The sequence below is a fragment of the Electrophorus electricus genome, chromosome 12, assembly GCF_013358815.1.
Source record: "Electrophorus electricus isolate fEleEle1 chromosome 12, fEleEle1.pri, whole genome shotgun sequence".
Classification (NCBI taxonomy): domain Eukaryota; kingdom Metazoa; phylum Chordata; class Actinopteri; order Gymnotiformes; family Gymnotidae; genus Electrophorus; species Electrophorus electricus.
In genome coordinates this window covers 15,941,204-15,962,859 of record NC_049546.1, presented here as the reverse complement: position 1 = coordinate 15,962,859, position 21,656 = coordinate 15,941,204, and the positions used below count along the sequence as shown (strand labels likewise).

General features: G+C 44.4%; 1 protein-coding gene across 5 annotated transcripts in view; it reads right to left on the bottom strand.

Annotated features, from left to right (window-relative positions):
• The window catches only part of snx25 (sorting nexin 25), a 28,454-nt gene that overhangs the window by 2,820 nt on the left and 3,978 nt on the right, over positions 1-21,656 (bottom strand). For 3 of the 5 annotated variants that reach the window (XM_027017150.2, XM_027017113.2, XM_027017130.2), the window contains exons 3-15: positions 16,925-17,141; positions 15,222-15,394; positions 12,580-12,766; positions 9,814-9,884; positions 8,020-8,210; positions 6,851-6,982; positions 4,613-4,888; positions 4,056-4,220; positions 3,161-3,292; positions 1,910-2,050; positions 1,528-1,641; positions 898-1,059; positions 690-807 (exon numbers count right to left, since the gene is read on the bottom strand). In XM_027017150.2, coding sequence (XP_026872951.2) covers positions 690-807; positions 898-1,059; positions 1,528-1,641; positions 1,910-2,050; positions 3,161-3,292; positions 4,056-4,220; positions 4,613-4,888; positions 6,851-6,982; positions 8,020-8,210; positions 9,814-9,884; positions 12,580-12,766; positions 15,222-15,394; positions 16,925-17,141 — 2,079 coding nt within the window. The remainder of the gene's footprint in view (positions 1-689; positions 808-897; positions 1,060-1,527; positions 1,642-1,909; positions 2,051-3,160; positions 3,293-4,055; positions 4,221-4,612; positions 4,889-6,850; positions 6,983-8,019; positions 8,211-9,813; positions 9,885-12,579; positions 12,767-15,221; positions 15,395-16,924; positions 17,142-21,656) is intronic. The other 2 variants (XM_027017121.2, XM_027017139.2) reach the window with 2 other exon arrangements.

Below are 21,656 nucleotides of genomic sequence, written 5' to 3'. Positions count from 1 at the left end.
ACAGAACACGCTACTTTAAAATTTTCCATCAGTACACTAGCATTCAAATGAAGCTGTGGTTATGTGCACCCAGGAACCGTGTGTGTGTGTGTGTGTGTGTGTGTGTGTGTGTGTGTGTGTGTGTGTGTGTGTGTGTGTGTGTGAAACCCCCCCCCCCCATTGTGGGTTTGTGTGTAAGCGAGAGACAAGCCCTGCTATATGCCTGCACCAGCACACAACATGCAAAACACAGAGTGAAGAAAGAACATGAGCGCGAACATTTACCTGCAGCTGCAAAGTGGAAATAATGCACAAATTTACTCAAGTACTCTAGACAGCCTGTCTGCTCAGACATCAGCCTGTACCATGTACATACAGCTTCAGGGCTTTCAAAGCAAATTCACTAGCAAATATAATATGATATATATAATATATGATAAATATGAGACAACCTACTATTAAAGCATAGTGACCTGTGCACGTTCTCTGTGACGGACACGCACGCACCACCCACCCACGACACCCAGACATACACAGGCCTGATTTATTCAACATTCAACACCCGCAAGCCGCAGTACGTAATATCTTATCTCAATCGCGTGTGAAGACGACACATTTGCCCGAGTGCGATGCAGATGTGTGGACGTACGTACAGAAGAGCAGTAGAGCGGCACCCGTGTGCGCGCTGCATAAAGTGCAGGTTCACTTACTGCCCCTGAGTTCAAAGACCTCTCCGATGAGCATGAAGAAGGGCTCGGCGAGGGCGTCTTTCTTCCCGTCCACCTCGTCGCCGTAGTCGGAGAAATCGCTGTCCTCGTCGGCCTCGTCCTGGGGGTGAGGTGTAGGGGGACGGGGCTATTGCATTTGCCATTGCAAACAGTCTTCGGTCGTGTCTGTCGTGCGCGTGCGTGTTCAAACCTCCTGATGGGAAAAGAAATCCCCAGGCAGTCTCTCGAGCAGCGAAGCCAGGGAGAAGGAGGATTTCTTCTGGACGTCCACGGCCTTAAGGTGCTCTGGTGACGGGCTGAGGAATGCATAGAGCGCCTCGCTCTGGCACAGACGCTCGTCTGTCAGCATCTTCTGCAGAGCACAGTGAGAAGGCGAAAACTGTTACAAAGCCATCATTACGGCAGGAAAGGGCGGGCGGGTAAGAATTTGGATACAAACGTGGGCGGACGGGGAGACAGAGGCACAGGCAGGCAGACACCTTGACCGTAACGCAGACTGTGATTCATAACTAATTTAAAGCTACATGCTGGTGCATTCAAACATGAAGATGGCAAGGTGCGAGTCTGCCATTTCTGTCATTCCTTTCCTAACTGGGTCTCTGCAGCCATGAGCCTCTGGCACTGGACTAATGGTGACTGGCAGGTTATTAGGACACATTTCCAATCAGAATACACAAGTCAACAAACCTTCAAAATACTAAATATGTGGGGAGCTAAAATTGCTCTGGTCCCGAAGATGAAGATGGATAACCTGGCCATTAATAAAATGGCCTGAAGAACGCAGAACTGTGGGAAACGTATTTTGCATGTTGAGACTCACCTGTAAAAATGTGTTCAGCTGATTTTTGGATTTCTCAAGGAATTTCTGGTCAATGGACTTGAATGGCAGTTTACTGAGAGAGGGAAGCTGGACCTTCTTCAATGAGGGGAAACACTGGACAGAAAGAAAGAGGGAGATTGACAGCATGCGGTGTTACCGTTCTGTCGTGCATAATTTGTCGCACATAACATGCAACAGTGTGATGACTCATTCCGTTTCCATAGCAACATAGTTCAGGACAGCAGTGTCACTGTCAAGACTCGGTGGTATTTCAGCTGTTGCATGTATTTAGCATCCTCCTGAAGGAGGAAGGTGAAATGTCACACCAACCAAAAAACAAAAAAAAAACAAAACAACAATTGTACCAAGTAGAGAAAGGTACCTCAGTCAGCTTCCTGTGCAGGGACTGGAACTCACTCAGCTTCCTGGTGACACTCCAACGGCTGTTCGTAGACTCATCTCCGTCTAACAGACTCACCTCCACAGAATAACATGGCATCTGCTCGCCATTCTCCTCACAGGCCTGACACACACACACACACACACACACACACACACACACACACACACACACACACACACACACACACACACACACACACACACACACACAAAACTGCTATGATCTTCAATCTTCAAGTGTGGTTTGAATAAGATTTTTTTTCTGTGTCATAAACTACTCTATTGTTTTGAGTAGTTTTAATTAAAAGCCATCCGGACAACTGCATGCATATTTTTAGATGGATAGTAAATGCTTTAAAAAAAAAAAAAAAAAAAGCACCGTCAGTTTCAGCTCTAAAGGTTACAACTGGCAGAAATGCATACAGCTGCATAATCAGACACATTGGACTCTATTGATCTTGACAGATAATCAATGTCAGACAGCAAATTAAGCCAAGGAAAACGCATTAAATGCGGAGAAAAATTCAATAACATATCGACAAACTTGTCAAAAAAAACAAAAAAACCCTAGATGGACAATTCACTGAAGAAATTACTGTTCACTACATTTAAAATATCTAAAAAGTTCTAAACAAATGAGAACATTATGATGTAAATGTTAAAACTTAATGAACATTTCTAACATTTAGTGATGCGCCAAAACACAATACAAAAAACACTGCAACCTTTCTTTCCACCATGAATTCTCATGAAGCATCAGCACCTCCTCTCACACCTGTTTCTCATTTTCAGACCACACCGTCACCGGACAGGTGTTCTTCACTCTGCGGCCTAACCACAAGGCCGCTTTTCTACTGTTTCTTTACAAAGCCATCTGTAGCAGTGAGCAAAGCCAGCAAAAAATGGGAGCAAAGGAGAAGTTATTTCTGAAAGAGAGGGGAACTCATTGGGAGGAGGAAGCAACAGACATTAACATGATCCTGTGGCTAAGACGAACTTAATGAGGGGACTGTGCTCTCGCAAAAGGCACCAGCGGTAATTCTTCCACTTGGCAGCAAGAAACAGCACGATACTTAAGAGTAACATTATGGACAAACGTTGTACCGGATGTGATTGGAAGGTTCGTCTGTTGCATGGTTTAAATGATTCCGTCATGTTAAACTAACGATGACGAAACAACAACACTGAGCTTTAGTGACGCGTGTTAACGTCACGCTTGTGGCAGACTCACCTCCGCGGCGCTGATGGCGGCCCTCCAGGTACCTAGATTCTCGCACCACCAGTCTGTGCGGGAGATGTGCAGCTGTAGCTCGCCGTGTTCCTTCTCCATCGTCATGATCTCCTCCCGCAGGATGGACACGATCTGCGCGCACACAAGCATGAGCACGGCAGTCATCACCGACACAGCTCAGGCAGGAGAGGCCGTTATAAAGTGTGTTATAAAGTGTGTTATAAAGCCCTTATTACCTTTTATTCACCTGATATGATGAATAAAAGATTGACAACATTGCATTTAAATACTGGACTTTGTTGCCATCATAAAAGAATTATAAATGAAACACTGAACACTGATGCAGCCATATTCAGTCAGACAAAGCACCATTAGCTGAATGAAGTGCACTTGCATTCACAGACGCTTGCCAATTGCTTTCAGTTCCATTAGTGAAATCACACAGGAAGCTCTCTGGCATTTTCACTAGCAAGTGAGGAAGGGTAACCCATGTCACTTCCTGCCAGCGAAGCTCACAGGTTCAACATGGGCGGCTCTGCTAAGTCAACACCAACAATGACCTTGGCTTAGACAGACAGGCTGTGACACGATTTGCCACGGGAGACATTAATAAACCAGATGGCAGTGAGGTCAAGCCCTCGGACACCCAGAGCCAGAGGCTGGCTCCTTTCCACAAACAAAGCAATATGCTTATATTCTATTTATGTCTTACTCTGTTGCATCTTTAGTAACAAGGAAAAGCTTTTACTTGATTGGACTGCTCAGGTCTTGTGTTTTTGAAAAGGTTGCTGCAGATTTAAATAGGGATGAACTTGGCACAAACCCACCCGGAAAAAAAACACACACACACACACACACACACACACACACACACGCAAACAAACACGCACGCTACCTTTTTGTCTGGCCTGGGTGCATTCTGTATGGAGCCCAGTGCTTGCCGTTTGTACTCCAGTCTTTCATAAAGTTGCCGGAGTTTGTTGGCAGCATAGCTGGCTTGCTCATTAATGCCTTTACTGCCTTCATCCACAGCAAGCTCTCCCCCATCCATGGACTGGCACTACACACGCAAGTACACACACACACACACACACACACACAAGACTGAGAACCACTTCCCTGGACACAGCCAGTCACGACCTGATAAACAGATCTTTTACCCACAGATGTCTTCACGATAGCGGACGCACTGAAAACCATGCTGCTACAGATTGCTACAATTCCCAAAAGCACTGTACCAGAAAGGTCATCATAACTTGGAAGAGTATCACTTTAAAAACGCTTCTAAAGGTTAATATAATCTTAACACTACAAAGCACTGGCAATTGCTGGTCCACCGGCCATGTAGTTATTGAACTGCGTTACGCCTTTCTCATGCTACCCGGAGCACTGGCTTTTATGCAGCGCCGCGGACCCATGTGGTGCCGCCTCCGCGGGGCAGCGCGAGCTCACCCCGTCGTCTTTGTCCTCGCTGCTGGCCTGCGAGCCGCTCCTCTGCTCCTCCCGCTTCATGAGGCGCTCGTACAGGTCGCTCACCAGGAAGGACGGGTAATAGCGCTCCTTCATGGTCTCGTAGACGTCATTCTGGATCTTGTGAAAGACGTCTGTGCCCTTGTTCCCCACCAGGGTCTGCTGGATCTCCCTGTACAGGGCTTTGTCCACAGGGATCTCGCGGCTCTCTACGAAGAAGTTCTGGTAGATCTCCCCTACCAGCTGAGGTACCTCACTCTGTGGGGAGGAAGGCAGTCACAGTGGTCAGGGGAAATGGACTTTAATAGTCTAAGGATCAGTCTGAATGGATTCAGTGCCATTTTTTGCAAACAATGGTGCAAAGCCAACGACTACATCTGCTTTAGGAGATGAAACCATACGTGTCCCAATGTTAGAATGTTTTGATTAGTTAGGGCAGCTCTTATCGGTGTACTGTTCCCATCACGTCAATGTATTTCCATCTCCTAATAATTGAGGTTTGTTGCCGTGTGGGGATCTTGATCAGAGATCATGACTGGCAAGCAAAACGCAAAAAAAAAAAGCACAAAAGCATGATCACTCAAGTACCACCAATTTAACTATTTATTTCCTTGCTTAATATCAAGAATGATCAAGACCAAGAACCTTCAGTTTTCCCGTGGACAGTATTACTTCTAAGTGACATTGTTATAAAGTACTCTTTCCATAACAGGATGTTGCTAGCGGTGTTGGCAAGTGACATGATTGGTTTTACAAGGCACCGTTGTACATTCATTCAAAACTGGTCTAAATGATGATTCAAATGATCTGCTCCACACAGTGGATTGACATTATTCTTTTGCAATGAACAGAAGCTTCTCAGTTTCGATGGTCAGATGGTGCTTCTCCACAACATTGCCTTGCATTATTTGCTTGATTAAGCATGGAGTTAAATAATTTTAAATTAGCGGAAAAATGAACAGAAACATGTAAAAGCTTGCTTGTATGCTTCTGTACACACAGTTCTAAAATGCCTCAAGAATACCCTAGCTGACAAAAAGTGAGCAAATTGTTACAAATATAACAAATATATTGTTACAAATATAAAGTCTCTCAGGCTGTTTAACGTTACTTTTGCTTTGAGCATACATATTTTCCATACAGACTAGTACATACAGGAAAATGAGTTTCAGGTTTTCAAGGCACTTCAAGAAAATGTATTATTTTATTTATCTATTTGCAGGAGCGATTGATTAGTTGTGGCCATTATGTATTTATTTGTTTGTTTGTTTATTACAGATTTGGATGAACTACAATCCAAACTCCAGAGTCTGTCGCTGTCTTTAAACAGACTGAAGACTTCATCTATTTGTGAAGTATTTAAAGGACCACTAATCCTGCACTTACTGAAGTATCTTACTGTCTTGTAACATCCTGAATCTTTGAATCTGTCTTGTAACATCCTGAATCTTTCTTCTTCCCACAAATTGATGCTGATTGTTGTTTGGTAGTACACTTCTGATATACGCTTTGTGTCATTTTTCTAGGCATCAGCATCATCTCTAGCAGTATCTTAGTTGGACTCCGACCCATTGCACTGGCTAGCATGCATTCTAGATGACAAATCACTTTTGTAAGTCTCTCTAGATAAGAGCGTTTGCTAAATGCCACTGCTAAATGGATATTGCGGATTGGTCATTGTTAACATCATAATCTCCGATTCCCCATCATTATCAGTATGAAGAAATCAGTTTTCAATTCTCTTAAATGGACTATTTGTCTTCAAGATGCTCTGCATTACATTACATTACTTACTGAGCAACAAATGAATTATGCTGATATGGCTCTCATTGCTTGGGTGTCAGATAAAAATCCCAGATAACTTTATTTTAACTTTACTTTACCCAGATAAGCAAGCAGTGTTAAACTAGCTATGCATTTAGTGATCAGGAAAAAAAAAAGCAGAGAACTATTCCAATAAATATCTTAATGGTGATTGATATTTAACAATGAATATGTACAGTCATTAAAGGATAGAATCTGAATGATCAGTTTTTTTCAAAGCTACATCTAGTTCAGTCTATTGCCTCAATGAAAGTCTATTACCTCGATATTGCCTCAGCTCACTGCCTTTGCTTAAGGGTGCTAATGAGGTCTGATTCTGAAACGAAGCAAGCAGTAGACAGTTCTTGTGAAAGACCTTTCTGCATGTGCCTGCAAGTCCTTCTGCATGTGTCTCACCTTGTTAGCGCTCCTGAGAGTCTCCACTAGCTCCCAGAAGCCTATCAGGGCTCTCTTATCTACTCGCTCCATGTAGACGCGGAAATGTTCCCGGAACACAGCGTTCGACATGATCTCCTCAAACTGCAGAATCTGGGGGGGAAGGATAAAACTGATCTGTGAATTGTCGAAGCTGCCGTCCATGTAGCGAGAGACTGGGGCTTCGACGAGACGCTCCTTTTAATTAGGGCGTGTCCAGGGGAGAAAAGTCAACTGGAATTAGCAAAACAAGCTTGGATAGAGGGATGAATCCTTCAAGTTTCAGCAGTCTGATCACTAAGCGTTTCATTATGTTAGCTTGACTAGGAGTTCTACAGTGGCTTTACCAGAGCACAGAAACGGCTGCTACATGATTAGATTTCATAAATAACAAATTACTGGAAAATGGTCATCCCTCAAATTTGAAGCTATTGGCGAATTCCAACATGGACCAGCATTTGACAAAACAGACTATCCAGCCTGAAACATGAAGATGAACCGCATAGCACCGTTATCCCGGCCGGCTGACACTGAAATTACAGAGCACGTAAGAATGTGGCCTATTGGAGCGGAAGGGAGCGGACGCCTGTCCCCAGGCCCCACGCGGCCCCGACAACAACAGCATGTAATACAATTAAGTCCATGGCGAGCAGGACCGGAGGACTCCACTGTACTGTGGCACGACCCTGCTCCTCCGGGAAAAGCTACAAGGAGAAGTAGAGATAGGAGAGAGAGAGAGAGAGAGAATCTCTCTGACAGGACCATTGGGTATCACGATAATGGAGACATAACAGCTCTGTGTGCTTCACCAGCTGAAGCTATTTTTGGAAACTGATTCAGAGCAGCACACCGGGTCTTCTCCTGATTGACTTGACATTAGGAAGTTTGGCTGTGCGTGAACCTCATCTTTTTAATGGCATCCAAAAAAAAAAAACAACAACCTTGCACGAAATTCCATATGCAAGACAGCGACACTGACAAGTCGCATGAGAAAAGCAGCTCTCCTTGGTTTTGTGTTAAACCTCCCTTATTAGGAGAGCCGGAGCCTGTGAGTGAGCGCGCTCATCTTGGTCCCATCCGGTGTTAATGGTGCTGTGAGGTAGGAGAGCGTTTCGTTTTGCCTAAGGGTACCTCACTGCCTGGGGGCTTACCTTCTGGCCCTGGGGTCCGTCCCCCTCATCCTGGTTCCCGTCCTCCTGCTGCTCGTAGTTGGGACCCCCCAGCAGCCGGATCCTCTTCTCACACTGCTTCTTGGCCACGGTGAGCTGGTTAATGTAGCGCTTCATGTTTCTGGCTCTTAGCAAGTCCGCCTTCATGGCGGCAGTTTCCTTCCCTTTACTGTCTGTACAGGGACACAGTTAAGTGCAAAGTGAAAGGGGGCAGGAATTTTTTAAACGCACAATTCCCGAGGACGGACGTCATTTCGGCAGCTGCTGCCCGGCATCACAAATGGAGAGAGAGCGAAAAAGAAAAAGGAAACAAAAAACGGTGAGGGAGCGAGAGCGAGAGAGCGGCAGGGGCTGAGGACAGTGTGCGAGGGGCTCGGTTTAACAGCATCTGCTTGATTAAACAGAATGTGACACTGTGACGGGCCCGTGCCTTATAAACCGGGTTTATTGATTGGCCCGTTGTTGGGCGGCTGCAGCTGGTGGGTCTTGAGAAAAAATGCTGGACCAACAAACAGCAAAAAACGGCAGAACTTCTTGAGAGTTTGTCAGACAAGGTTTTCAGTCATCCAAGCCGTTATACTGAAGCTCGGCCTTGACTTAGTGCCGACAGACGAGTCCCTACACGACACATTTACATTTAGAAATACCTTTTAAGGACATGCCCTGCATTTAGCTGGTTCTGAGGACTACTGTTCAGCAAACGCTGCTAAACACTTGTCAGAACTACGTGTCTCTGAAGAATGACAAAATGCTAGCTAAAAAAAATTATTAATGAAGGCTTCCACAGCCACGTCATACAGCCTGTAGAATGATTCTTTAGATTATCCCTTACAGCTACATCAAATATTTTCGCATGGCAGTATCCACCAAGCAAGGATCAAATGCTAACTACCTCCTGCCGACAAACAGCCGAAACTTAGAACCACTGCTCCTGTAAACAACCATTTTCATGGCCTATAGGGTTTCATTACATTTAGCCACATCTCTTCTTAACTAAACATATCTGTTGTGATCCATCCATTTATCTATACGCCAATAGCCATTTCACACTGAACAAAAGGACAGAAATGACCAAAAGCACCACTGAAACACAAAACAACCTGTCAGCGGGTGACATTTAGTTGTATAGCAGTGGCTACAGTTTATGGGCTACAAAGTAAATAGAAGAGGACACATTAAATGCCATCTCTAGCTAGCACAGATCTCTATAATGGATCAGTTTTAATAAGCCGGCTGAGCAGCAACGCTGTAATTACTGACCTGTCTGTTATACACAGGTGAGTAGCTGGACTAAAACACAATAGCTTTGCTACACTTTCTTCGGGTTTACCCACGCCAGAGGTCGGTCCCATCAGAAACAGCGTAAGCGCGCTACATTCACTAAATGACTAAATTCACACGCGTGTTTCAGATGTATATATCGAAAATCAAATCGTCTCCTAAAGTGCTGGAGCGGGCCTGGGATAAAGGTCTAAGAGCCGGCTGGCCTTTGAGGACCAAATCGGACAAGAGCCAGAGGATTTCATTTCCTAAAAAGGGGGCATCCGGTGAGCCCCGGCTGGAGACGCGAGAGAGTGCATGCAACCTCCACGGCTCTGTATAGAAGTGAGCAAGGGCAAAAACGGCACACACGAAGAGAAACGGGCAACGCGGGGACGGCTCGTGCGACGGTAGGCTGGGGACGAACGTTCACTCCTCCGTAACAGACATCAGCTGTCGCATCCACCGGATGCCGTGCAAAGCCGCCGGACGGAGAGGTGGCGAGACGGTACTTACCTTTCTGTTTCTTGAGCTGGGGGATGCTGCTGATTGTGGTTGCTTGGATGATTTCCACCACTATCTGATACCTGGAAGGGTCAGGAACGGAGCAATTTACTGTCTGCATGACACCCTAACAAACGGCACCGTCTTGTTTAAAGCTATGCTACGCTGAAAGCAGTCATAACAAACCCTCCACGCCTCTTTTCACATAATTACAGCAGTGTCCGAGACGGAAGAATCATTTTGTTTAATTTCATACAGCCTGCGGTGCAAAACTACCTCAAAATCTCCTATGATGGTGATGAAATAGGCTATTAAGATCTCTGATCACCTAATGTTTCATTGAGGAACATGGAGAATTCCTCCAAGGATGTAATCTTGCTATAAATGGATGAAAGGATCATCTTGCATTAATTTAAAAAAAAAAAAAAAAGCTAAATATTCATTAAATATTTCTTCTTGCTTAAGGGGTTTGATAAGAATGAGAGAAATAAATGCACGGAATTAAATGAGCTCAGGAAAGTCAAACTGAAGTAATTCTGAAAGTTCAGACACCTGCCATAAATATTGTCTTGGTCTGCCACCGGAAAATGACACGCAACAAAATATCACATATAGAGGGACAAACAGTATCTCTAAGTAAACAAACACTCACTGAACAGCAAATGTAAAAACTTGTAAATTATGTAATTCCGGTTCAACTTTAACTGTTCGTTTTAGCATTACCAGATACTTGCTCGGAGATGAGAGTACAGTTTCAATGGTTGTTGCCATGCACAATCTCATTGGCTCTTGGTCTACAGTATTTCCTTTTCAGGACAATGCATTTCTATCCTAGCGTAATTTGTATTCGATTTTCCTGTGCCTTGCTAAAGGAAATGACATCAACGCTTGCTGCCCTCTATTTTTTGCCAGCTCTGCTAAGGCCCTTATCCTACACTTTGTGTTTACCTGCGTCGCCTAGCAACATGCTCATTAGCTCTTCCCCATTGCAGCACTCCCATAGAGCAATAAGATGGCCGGGGAAGATAGTGCCTGCCTCAAACACTACTAACCACATTATGGAGACTAATTTTTTCCATCACAGCGAAAGATCTGGAGATTTCTCTTAACATACCATCATGTTTCCTGGATGATTTAGCCAGTGTGTGTGTGTGTGTGTGTGTGTGTGTGTGTGTGTGTATTGATGGAACAGAAGTCTAGACAACGGGTATCCAGCAGCTCTGTAGTTTACCGAGAATCTTCACAATGACACAGGTGGGCAGATGTCTAGGCATTCATAGATGTATGCTGGTTAATTAACAGACAACAGTAGCCTCCATACCAGACTGGTGCGTTGCTCTTGGCTAAAGTCAAGTGCTCTTGTTCGAGGTAACCAGCATTAGCCTCTCTTTGTCTATGTGAATCATAACAGCGTAGTTACAGTATACAGCTAAGCATAGAGCTGTCTTAGCCAATGAACAAGCTTGTACACGATTACGTGATGGGCCAAAGGCAGCAGTGGAGAGGGCCTTTAAAAGAGTGCAGCACATTCTAAATATGTAAAGGAACAAATATGTAAAAGACATCAGAGACTTATTATTCAGCCAGTAACAGAAACTTGGTTTATGAAATTGTATGAGAGCACTCTTAGAAACTGTTAAGAGGCAACTATGGTTTCTTTTAAGGTGGATTTAGTACATGACAAAAAAGAGTGATTCAACTGGCAACAAATTAAAATGAACCAGTACCCGTTTTAATATACTGTGATATCCTCAATGGCAATCATAATATTTAAAATTTTAATAAAAGTAACCAAGTGCTACAGTCTCCCTTAAAAGCACATATTTATACATTATTATTAGCACTCAGCTAACCAAATGAAAGCTACTATCTTCACTTGAAGTTCAAGGGCCCTGTATGCACATTCCCACGTGAACCCAAAGCACATCTTCTCTGATGCAGCTCGGCTGGGCCGACTCGTTTCTGCTGAATCTTCTAAACGCACTGTCTAATGACTCATGGCCGCTTGATGCCAGACCCACAAACTGTCTGCCAGCACTTCAGCTCTCTGAAATACCAGATCCAAGCTGAACTGCTCTGACATAAGATGAACTGAATCCTTCAAAATATGTCTTACGCAGACATCCAATACAAGCCATATGACTTCAAAACTGAGTTAGAATACCTGATATATTATCGGCGGCTAGCCTGAGAGTATGAAGATATACCGGAAGATTCACTATTAGTGAGTCATCTGGCTTCAGACAACCAATCAATCGCTCCTGCAAATCCCAGATAAGTTAAGAAAGCAAAAGGGCAGAAACTGCTAAGTGCTAGATAAACAGAAAGCCTCTTGTTAGCAGTGCAGGCTGTCAGCAATGTCAAACCAACTACTGCATCTGTGATTTGAACAATGAGATTCCTTCCGTGCAATCCTCACCCCATATGTGCAACAGGCAAAATAGCATCACGTCTGTGCTACGATGAAGCTCGTCGTGTCAAGTTGAAAAGGCGGAAAACATTTCATCCTCGGATGAAAATACTGACCACTGATCAACTGATAACGCAAGTGTGCAACTGTGTGCTTGTGTGTGTGTGTGTGTGAGAATCAGCAGGGGGCACAAAGTGCTCCATCTGAGATTTGTGTGTGTGTGTTTGTGTCAAAGTCAAATTTACTTATATAGTGCTTTTCACAACTGCCATTGTCAGATATCTGTAAAGCCCCCCAGGGAGCAAGCCAAAGGCGACAGTGGCAAGGAAAAAGTGTGTGTGTGTGTGGGGGGGGGGGGGGTGCCCCACCTGAGCTGTTTGAGAAAGTCGATGTCGGAGCTGCTGCTGATGAGTTTGATGAACTCCTCGTAGGAGGGTGCGTACGTATACGCCTTCTTGTGGTGCTCGTTCACCTGCTCGCGATGCTCCAGCTGGGCCAGTAGCATCTGGTTGATGTAGTCGGGGTCGCTTAGCGCGTCCACCAGTGGCTTCAGCACTGACGGAGAGAAGAGAACCGCGAAATCGAACGAGATCAAATGCGTGCAAAACGCTGCAGCAAAAATAGATAAATATTCAGATACACACAAACATTTTGCTTCACATCCACAGACTTTTAATGAACTCTGCTCAACTGCGCCCAGTGGTGTGTACACACTGGTATGTATAATGGAATGCAGTGGTTTTAAATGGGGAGTTTAATCTTCCAGGGGCCTTAATTCTGTGAAAGGCATCAGTGTCGACCGCTCAGCATACGGCCCAGAGGCACCAGACCGTTATCAGGCAACAGAGGGGGAATGGATGAGATCCACGCTCCCCTCCACGAAGCAATGGCAAACTGCCAGGCCTGAACACTCCCCTCAAACGCAGAGCCACTCCCTGCCCTTTGCTTAAGGAGAGAGAACGTGGGCATGGGCGAAAGGTTCAAAGTCTGGCTCCTGTTCGAGCTCGCTCGGGATGACAAAAGAAGAGCGCTGGGTGTTTGTAGAGGTTCTAGCAGGGCAACGGTCAAAGTGAGAGAAATGTCAACAGAAGTGGTTGCAGTGACTGAAGTTACTGCATTATTGATTTCTAAAAGTGAACTTTGTGACACCAGGAGGATTCCACCTGAGGGTTCCTGTACATAAGATGCTCTGAAAACTCTCTTTCCTTTTACTGAACTGAACTATAGTTGAACTGGAGGGTCCCGATCACATTCTTTTAACAGTACTTAAAACTTCCTAATCTAATTAGCAGGTCTTAAACCTTTGGGTGTGTGGTTCTCTGAAATTGTAAAATGACTGAGTATGTGAAACGCACTATTTGTAATAAGTCTAACTTATTATTATTTACTATTATTAAAATGTCCTTTTCCTAATGACTGTATATTAGATGGTTCCTTTCCATGGGAAAAGGGAACAGAAATGGAAGTATTAAAGCAACCCTACAGTGGGGGTAAAACACATGAACACACACATAAAAACAGAAATGACTTAGATCTGCAGCACTGGTTGCTGAGACGTTGCTTAGTAACAGTGATCAGGGAAAAAAAAAATGAATAAAAAGATTAAATTAGTTTCTTTAAGTATATTTCTGTCACCCTGCTGTTTTCAACAAGCGTGCCAGACAAATAAGCTCCCCCTCCTCTGGGTGTCTGAGCAGGCCCTGCCCACTCGACACACACCGTGGCTGGGACGAACCGTTATGGAGCTTTGCAACCTTTCAGGGCCTTTATGCGGAGCTGAGCTACAATATGAAGGAAATGCAAAGTGTTCCTATTACAATCTTGCCAAAAAATTAGGCCAGCGGAAAAAGCTACATGCACCACCTGAGCCCTCCACTTCTACAATTCTGCAATTTATTGATGCCTTGCAATGCATTGACTGACTTATCGCTTAACTGGCTCAATCAAGTTTATCTTATTAAAGTAGTACTATGCTATATGAATTAAACTGTATTAAATTTGATGGGAAATTGATATTGCTAATTGTGTTTACTGTTTGGCCAAGCGGCTGTTGCAAAAATGCATTCACAAGGCACACTTGTAGTTAGCTAGCTAGCCAACAGCAGCTGTATGCTAATCTTTCAATTCAGTTCCACAAAGTCCACCGATGTAAAATGTATTCTTTTCCGTCTTTTTCCATTTCATTTCGCTTTCTAAAGGACAACATTGCAATGCTCATTTGTCTGTACATTAAGTAGACAAAGAGACAAAAAAGGAATACTTAAAACCTAAGGCCTCCCCAATTAAATCTCACTTCAACAGTGACCTGTCACTATGCTCAAGCAGACCAAGTGAGAAAATTTGTTTGGATATTCCAAAACAAAATCAATCATATTTCTATCTGGAGGATTAAATTAATCTGTTGTAGTGGATTTCTCATCGGATTTGTGCTTTTGTGTACTCAGTGGGTCCGTGCAGGCAGACTTGGGTTCTCTATGTAAAACAAAAAACAAGAACAGCAGTCAAACAGACCAGTTGTATTAGCAGGCTGCTTTCAGCTAATTACTGACCCAGAGGAATCCCTGGTGCCTATTTGCAGCAGTGACTCACACGTTAACTGCTAACTGCTGTAAAAGTTGGTTGCGGCAGAGGGTCTAGTGTGGAGCACTTCCTCCCTGAATTACAGCCTTCCCTTCTTGTTTGAGAGCAGGTCAGTGCTGTGCGCTTTATGGCAACCTTTAATGCTTAAAACTTAGCAAGCTTTAAGAACATGAGAAAGGCAGCTTCCAATGAATGCACTTGCATGGTTGCAATCCACATCTGCTGATCCCAATATTGAACAGACATAGTTTCTTTAAAAAAATCAATTATCTACCAGCCAACATCAGTGTAGACAGAATATTATTGTGCGTCGCTCTTATACAAGAGGTATAAATATCTATGTTTCAATGCGCTGTTCTTGGTCAGGGTGGAAAAGGGGTCTAAGCTCGTCGGTTTGGTTCCGGTTCCTGAGAGGGAGCTTGAAGGTCACCTCTTGCGGCGACGACCTCGACGAGGACAAGGCGGAGCGAACGGGAGCAAGCATCGCGTGCTGGCAGCAGGTGGAGCACGAGCAGGCGTGAGCAGCAGCGCAGGAACCTCCTCTCCTCCACGGAGCTGCGCAGGCATGGGTGAAGTGGGAGGGGCCTTGGAAACTCCTCCTGTCTGGGGTGGGGTGGCAAGAGAGAGAGAGAGAGAGAGAGAGAGAGAGAGAGAGAGAGAGAGAGAGAGAGAGAGAGAGAGAGAGAGATTGCATTAGACTTCCATATGGTTAATGAGTTCTGCTGATCGATCGCTTAAAAGACAGAGAAAGAGATGAGGACATGATTGGCAGTGGTAGTAATCACAGCATTCTGTGTGTGTGTGTGTATACACACACACACACACACACACACACACACACACACACACACACACACACACACACACACACACACACACACACACACACACACACACACACACACACACACACACACTGAGGCAGCAGCCTTCAAAATGTTAATCAATTATACCCACTGCACTGCTAAGACAAAGGCAAAAACCACCCAGAACAGGTTGCTCGTGCGTCTTCATTAGGAATGCAATTAAATGCATGGGTGCGTGTTTGTGGTCTAATGAGAGCTGGGGGCTGGAGAGACTTGGCTCATGTGCATGTGTCTGTGTACGTGTGTCCTCAAGATTCACAGCTGAGTCTCTATCGCAACATTCCAGCTAATCCAACAGAAAGCCAGTTTACTCTTTTTTTTTTTGCCTTGCTGCTCGCCTGCAACTCAAAAGATGATGAAACCCATCAACCAGAGAGTGAACAGCAAAGCGACGAGAGATGGGATGAAAGCTAATACCCGAAAATCACACAAATCATTGTAGAAAAAAAAAAAATCCTCTTGTGATTCTTCGAGTTTTAAATCCTTTGTCATTCACCAAAGACAGCGCTCTGTTAGATAGACTCAAGACTTTGGTCACACAGTGTGTATTTGAATGACTGAACTGGTTCTACCCTCTCCTGAAATTTTAGGCTCCAGTACATGGCAAATTAAGAAAACTGAAATTACAAGTTTAAGTAGCAAAACAAATGGCACACGGTCTTGAAAAATTTACCTGAAGACAAACATACAATAAAATTCATTTACAGCTGGGAGATGACACCATCAAATATGAGTGTGACTGCTAAATATATTAATAGTCTTCAGTATCGTATTTTCATTCTCATAACCCCCTCTATTCCTATTTAATATTAACAGTTTACATTAAATATTTGACCCTGCTAAGTTTGGGCTGTAAACCTGCAAACTCACTGTCAGTGAATTTAAGGCCCTGTACGAGTTTTCATTTCTGTTAAATCAAAGGCTGACTGAGCATCTGACTGAGTCTATTCAAAACCATCAAGACCAGCCTTGGAGGGAGCCACACTTAAGATGAAAGAGGGGTGATGAAGGATGTTCATGCCATTCCCTCGGAATTCCTGGCCATAACTACTGCAGCTCAAATAAAGTTGTCTGAATTATTTAAAACAGCATTATTCTGTTTTGCTTGTGTGGTAATGGGGAAAGAGTAAATTGGGCAAATTGGGCCTAATAAAACATAATAAAAACTAATACAAGCTTGATAACATTGATAATTAGGAAATGGAAAATCTCGGGTTACTGTGCTGAAAAGCTGTACCAGGGACTATGCTACTGAAATAAATCATACCTGGTGTTGGCAGCTTTGAGTTCACAGAAATGAGCATGGAGGGTCTTGACAACGTCATTGCAAACTACGTTAACCACGTCCACCTCAGACACACGAGCCCGCAGCTGTTTGGTTATCTCCCAGAAATCCTCAGAGAGTATCTGATAGAGTTGGCCCTCATCTCGACTCAGGGACACGTACCACGACAGGATGTAGTCCCTGTAGATGTAGTCGAACACTGGAAAACAAGAAGAGATGCCTGTTTAAATGCATGCTATGGCTCATAAGAATAATACTTTCTTCAAAAAAATAAGAAAAAAAACCCAAGAAGCTCAACAAACTGCATCGCCAATCCCCGAAAGCCTTTTACCACGCCATAAGCACTTAATCACACCCCAAAACAAAGCTTCCGCCCCTACTTTGTCTCCCTGCGGATGCGTGAGCACATCTGTGCTCATCCAGACGAGGAACGGGGGGGGGGGGGGGGGTGACCTTTGGCTCATCCCTTTAGTCTACCTGCATGAGTTCAAACGGTCTTTAACGTGCCACTCGAGCTGTCGGGGTGGTTCAATGGCCCGCTAAAGCCCTGCCTGCAGCCCAGTTGGCGCCAGCTTCAGAGATACATTAAGTAGGGAATATGGGCCTGTAAAAGAGATGCAACCAGCCCTGCACAGGCAGTCTGGGAAGGACAGAGGCACTCAGTTCCAAAGTGACAGATGGCATGAGGTTGGTACTTCTGCCAAGAGATTACAGACGACTGCAGACTACTGCAGCGGCTCTGTGAAGTCATCTGTTTCCCATGCCCATGCTGAAGCGTTCGGAAACTGGGTTAGCGCAGCAAATTTTTCAAAGGTGAGCGCAACCACAAATTTTACCAGTGACCTCGTTTTCTTTCTTTGCTGATTAACAAGAAATGTGCCCATGTGCATGAAACGGTGCAACGTGGCTTCCACTCAAAACCTAGCCTTGCAATACTTTGTTAGAATGTTCTTTTCAAAGGCATCAAATGGCGCTTTGATATTGCTCGAGTAATCATCACAGAGCAGTAATCCAATGGCTCTTAAAAGCATAACCTGAACAGAACCTCCAAAGTAGTAGTCTAATATTTGCGAGAAACAAACTCCTGGTTTGCTGAGGAATAATTGGAGCAGGCTCAGTGAATTCAGCACTGTGTAGCTCGCTGCCTCAATGAGAACAGCCTCCCCCTGCTTTGTGAGTCATGCTAGAATGGTAGCGACTATGCTTCAGTGCTTCTACAGGTGCTGCTCATGCTGTTCAACCGAGCCTGTTAGGCTTCCGGGGGGGAGGGGGGGGGAGGAGAAGAAAGGGATGAGGCTGAGAGAGAGAGAGAGAGAGAGAGAGAGAGAGAGAGAGAGACAGAGAGGAGAAAGAGAGAGGAACAAAGAGACAGAGAAAGAGAGAGAAGCAAAAACATGTGAGAGAGAGAGAAAGAAAGATACGAGTGAGTCAGTGAGACAGAGGGAGAAAAGAAAGAGAGGATCCAAGAGACACATAAAAAGAGAGAAGGAAAAAGATTGTGTGTATATATATATGTATGTGTGTGTGTGTGTGTGTGTGTGTGTGTGTGTGTGTGTGTGTGTGAGAGAAAGTGAGAGGAGACTGGGTTCTTCTCAATTTGTTCAGTGTACAGAGGGTAGATATTAACAGATTCAGATGACAGACAGCAAGCCAGTACGAGAGAGAGACAGAAAGGAATACCAACTTTCATAAGTGCCGGACATGTTTACATCAGCTCGATATGCCTGATAATTCCCATTATCCAATTAGTTGAGAGCATGGAGACTGGGTTAAACTGGGATCCTGGAGATAGAAGCAGGGAGCAAGACGCTGTTGAACACAAACTAGGCATGTGGGATCTCTCAGGCACGGCTAAACCACAGGCTAAAAGCCTGGCAAAACACCAACAGTCCGCTTCAGTCATGAGCTTCTATTTACATAATTAGCAAGTAATTTAATAGACAATGCCAAACAATACCATGCTATCACAATGCACAGAAATAGTACATTAATACAATTTAACCTAAATGACTCATCAATAGCCTAATGAGTTATAATATAACGTCCATGTCCCTCACCAGGGGTCGTACACTGGGCTTTATACCATCCGCTCTGAGCAGGGGGTTCGTTAACCATGTGTATACTCCCGATGGCCTCACCATGCCATCCGACTTCTGACGCTTCTTGTAATGAAGGCTGAAGGCAACAACCATACCTGGGTCTCAAACCCAGGTCCAATAGGTGGTAAACATGTGCCCTGACTACCACACCCAAAAAGAGCCAGCTCTCTGGCATAGCATTCCTCATTGAAATAATCAAAGGATCCCATAAAATGCCATGACAAATGAAGTCACTTTCTAACTCAAAATCTATTACTATTTTCCATATTGGTAGGAGACATTTTTTCTCTTCACCATATTGAGGGTTTCCAGTAAAAGTTCAGTCAGTCCCCGGGGGGTTTGAGGGATTGACATCAGATCGCAGAGAGCTTGGCCCCAGAGGATGCTGGCCAAAGCCTGAATGCCAAAACACAGGCCGCAGTTACACTTGAGCAACCTGGAGTGACTGCATCGCTGAAAAAAGGGCTTTCAAAGTGAGCAAGCGCACCGAACCTGGGAGCAAACCACTTTTTTTTTTTTTAAAGCATTTAGATGACGCTTTTGTCCAAAGCATCTTACAACTATGACTGAGTACAACTTGAGCAATTGAGGGTTAAAGGCCTTGCTCAGGGGCCAACAGTGGCAACTTGGCAGTGGTGGGGCTTGAACCAGCAACCTTCAATTACAAGTCAAGTACCTTAAGCACTGAACTACCACTGCCCACGTCTGGCCCTCACTAAATCAACTTCTCTCCTATACTTCAGTTTCCCCTAAATGTAAATACCTGCAGATGTAAATGTGACAGCCTTGTCCATGGTGTGAATGACATCAGATGCCCACACTGTGATTCATAGACAAATTACAGAAAAGAGAAGGGGCCCAGAGACCAGGCTTTTCCATGTCTGCTACTACTGCCTCCACCTTTGTGTAGGGTCTTTATACAGATCTTTCTTTAGATCCAACAGCACACCTAGAATATTGCCTCGCCATGGTTCTCAGCAGACACAGTGCAATACTGTAATAAACTGAAATGTCAAATGCAATCTTTTCCTCAATGGGAGATACAGATGCAGACTCTGACAGAGGCCGCAACTCAAGCGCTGAAGTTCACTGAACTTTTCACAGCATGAATAAATACAGCAAAGGCAAGATGTGAAGACTCTCATTTATCGTTTTTGTGGTGAGCACAACTTTAGAAAAAACAAGCCTGTAGGGCCCCGAGACACCTCATATGATGACAAACAGAGCATGAGGAAAACTGCCTATTGAATTATTAAAGAGAGACTTTTGTTGTGGAACAGAAACCATGCTCCACTCCTCTCCCTCCATCTCTCTCCAGTTCTTCTGCTCCAGTTAATTAGATTCTTACATTATGCACCGTCAACTGGGCCGTCAACCGGCTCAAATCTGCTACTTCCCTCCACGTTAGCAGTGAGGTGCCAAGTTCTTGCCATTGTATTGTGTCAGCTGTGTAACACTCAGAAATTCCCATAAGCTGTGTTACCTGCGTCAGTGGTAATACAGCTGCATGTGTTACCAGTCAGCAGAGACAACTTTAAATGTCAGGTCTCAACACGAGTTCTTCTGAATCCGTATCAGAGTGTGTCAGACTGTGTCCGCACGTCTGCCTCTGGTTTTCCAGGCAAACGTTTTCAGTAAACCTTTAATTGCTGTGTTTGGCAACCATGCACTGACCCTTTTCGTCTGAATCTACAACAGCTTCCTGTGCTCCTGAGCACTTAGCACTGGCGGTGCCAGTTTCTGCCTGGCCAGATGGAGCCAATTAGGCATGGGGCTACACCACTACGGTATTATCACATGTTGCCTTCTCTTTCAAAGGAGCTGCCCCTAGAAATAGGTCGCATTAGAACATTTTTAATCCTGGCCCAATTTTTTTAAAAGGGTTTTTTTTTGGATGCTGCTTCAATAACAATCACGGATTAGCTAATGGGAATAATAGGTCAGAGGGTGGTGCGAGGCAGCAATGTCTGCATGTGTAAGCAAGAATGTAAACATGGAGTCATCTGTGTCGCTTAAGGCGATGCACTTTGCTCCGGATCAACAGGCCTCTGTTGCCGACTACAAGGCATGATTGAGTCCACACTATTGCCTGTAAGCATGAATGCCTCATGTGCTTGGCTTCTTTTAAACGCAAGCGTGGGGCTATGCTGGGAGGTTAAGAGCGTGTAAGGAAGTTCCATGCAATAATGCCAGAACATCTGCCACTGGTGCCACGGTCCCTGTTCCCTAACAGAGTTAACTGGAGTGTGAGCTCATTCATATTGCAGAAACTCAGCCCAGCTGGACATCAATGGACTTCTACTGAATGCACGTAATTTCCAGTTAGCCTGGAATAACAGCAGAGTTCTCACCTGCACAAGGACAAAGGTGCAAAAACTATACAAAGGTTTCACAAAGGACTTTTAGATGGCAGAAATGCTCAAATCAAATTGTCCTTACCTGACTGATTCTTAAGCACACTGGGACATACCTACTTGTTGAACTGAATGCACTATGCAAATTAGTACATAACCTTTTTTCAAAAATGAATCAAAATTGGATAATTTGATATTTACACTTCAGAACATCTGAATGTCTTCCCAAAAAAGCCTAATTTTTGGCACTTGCCATCAACC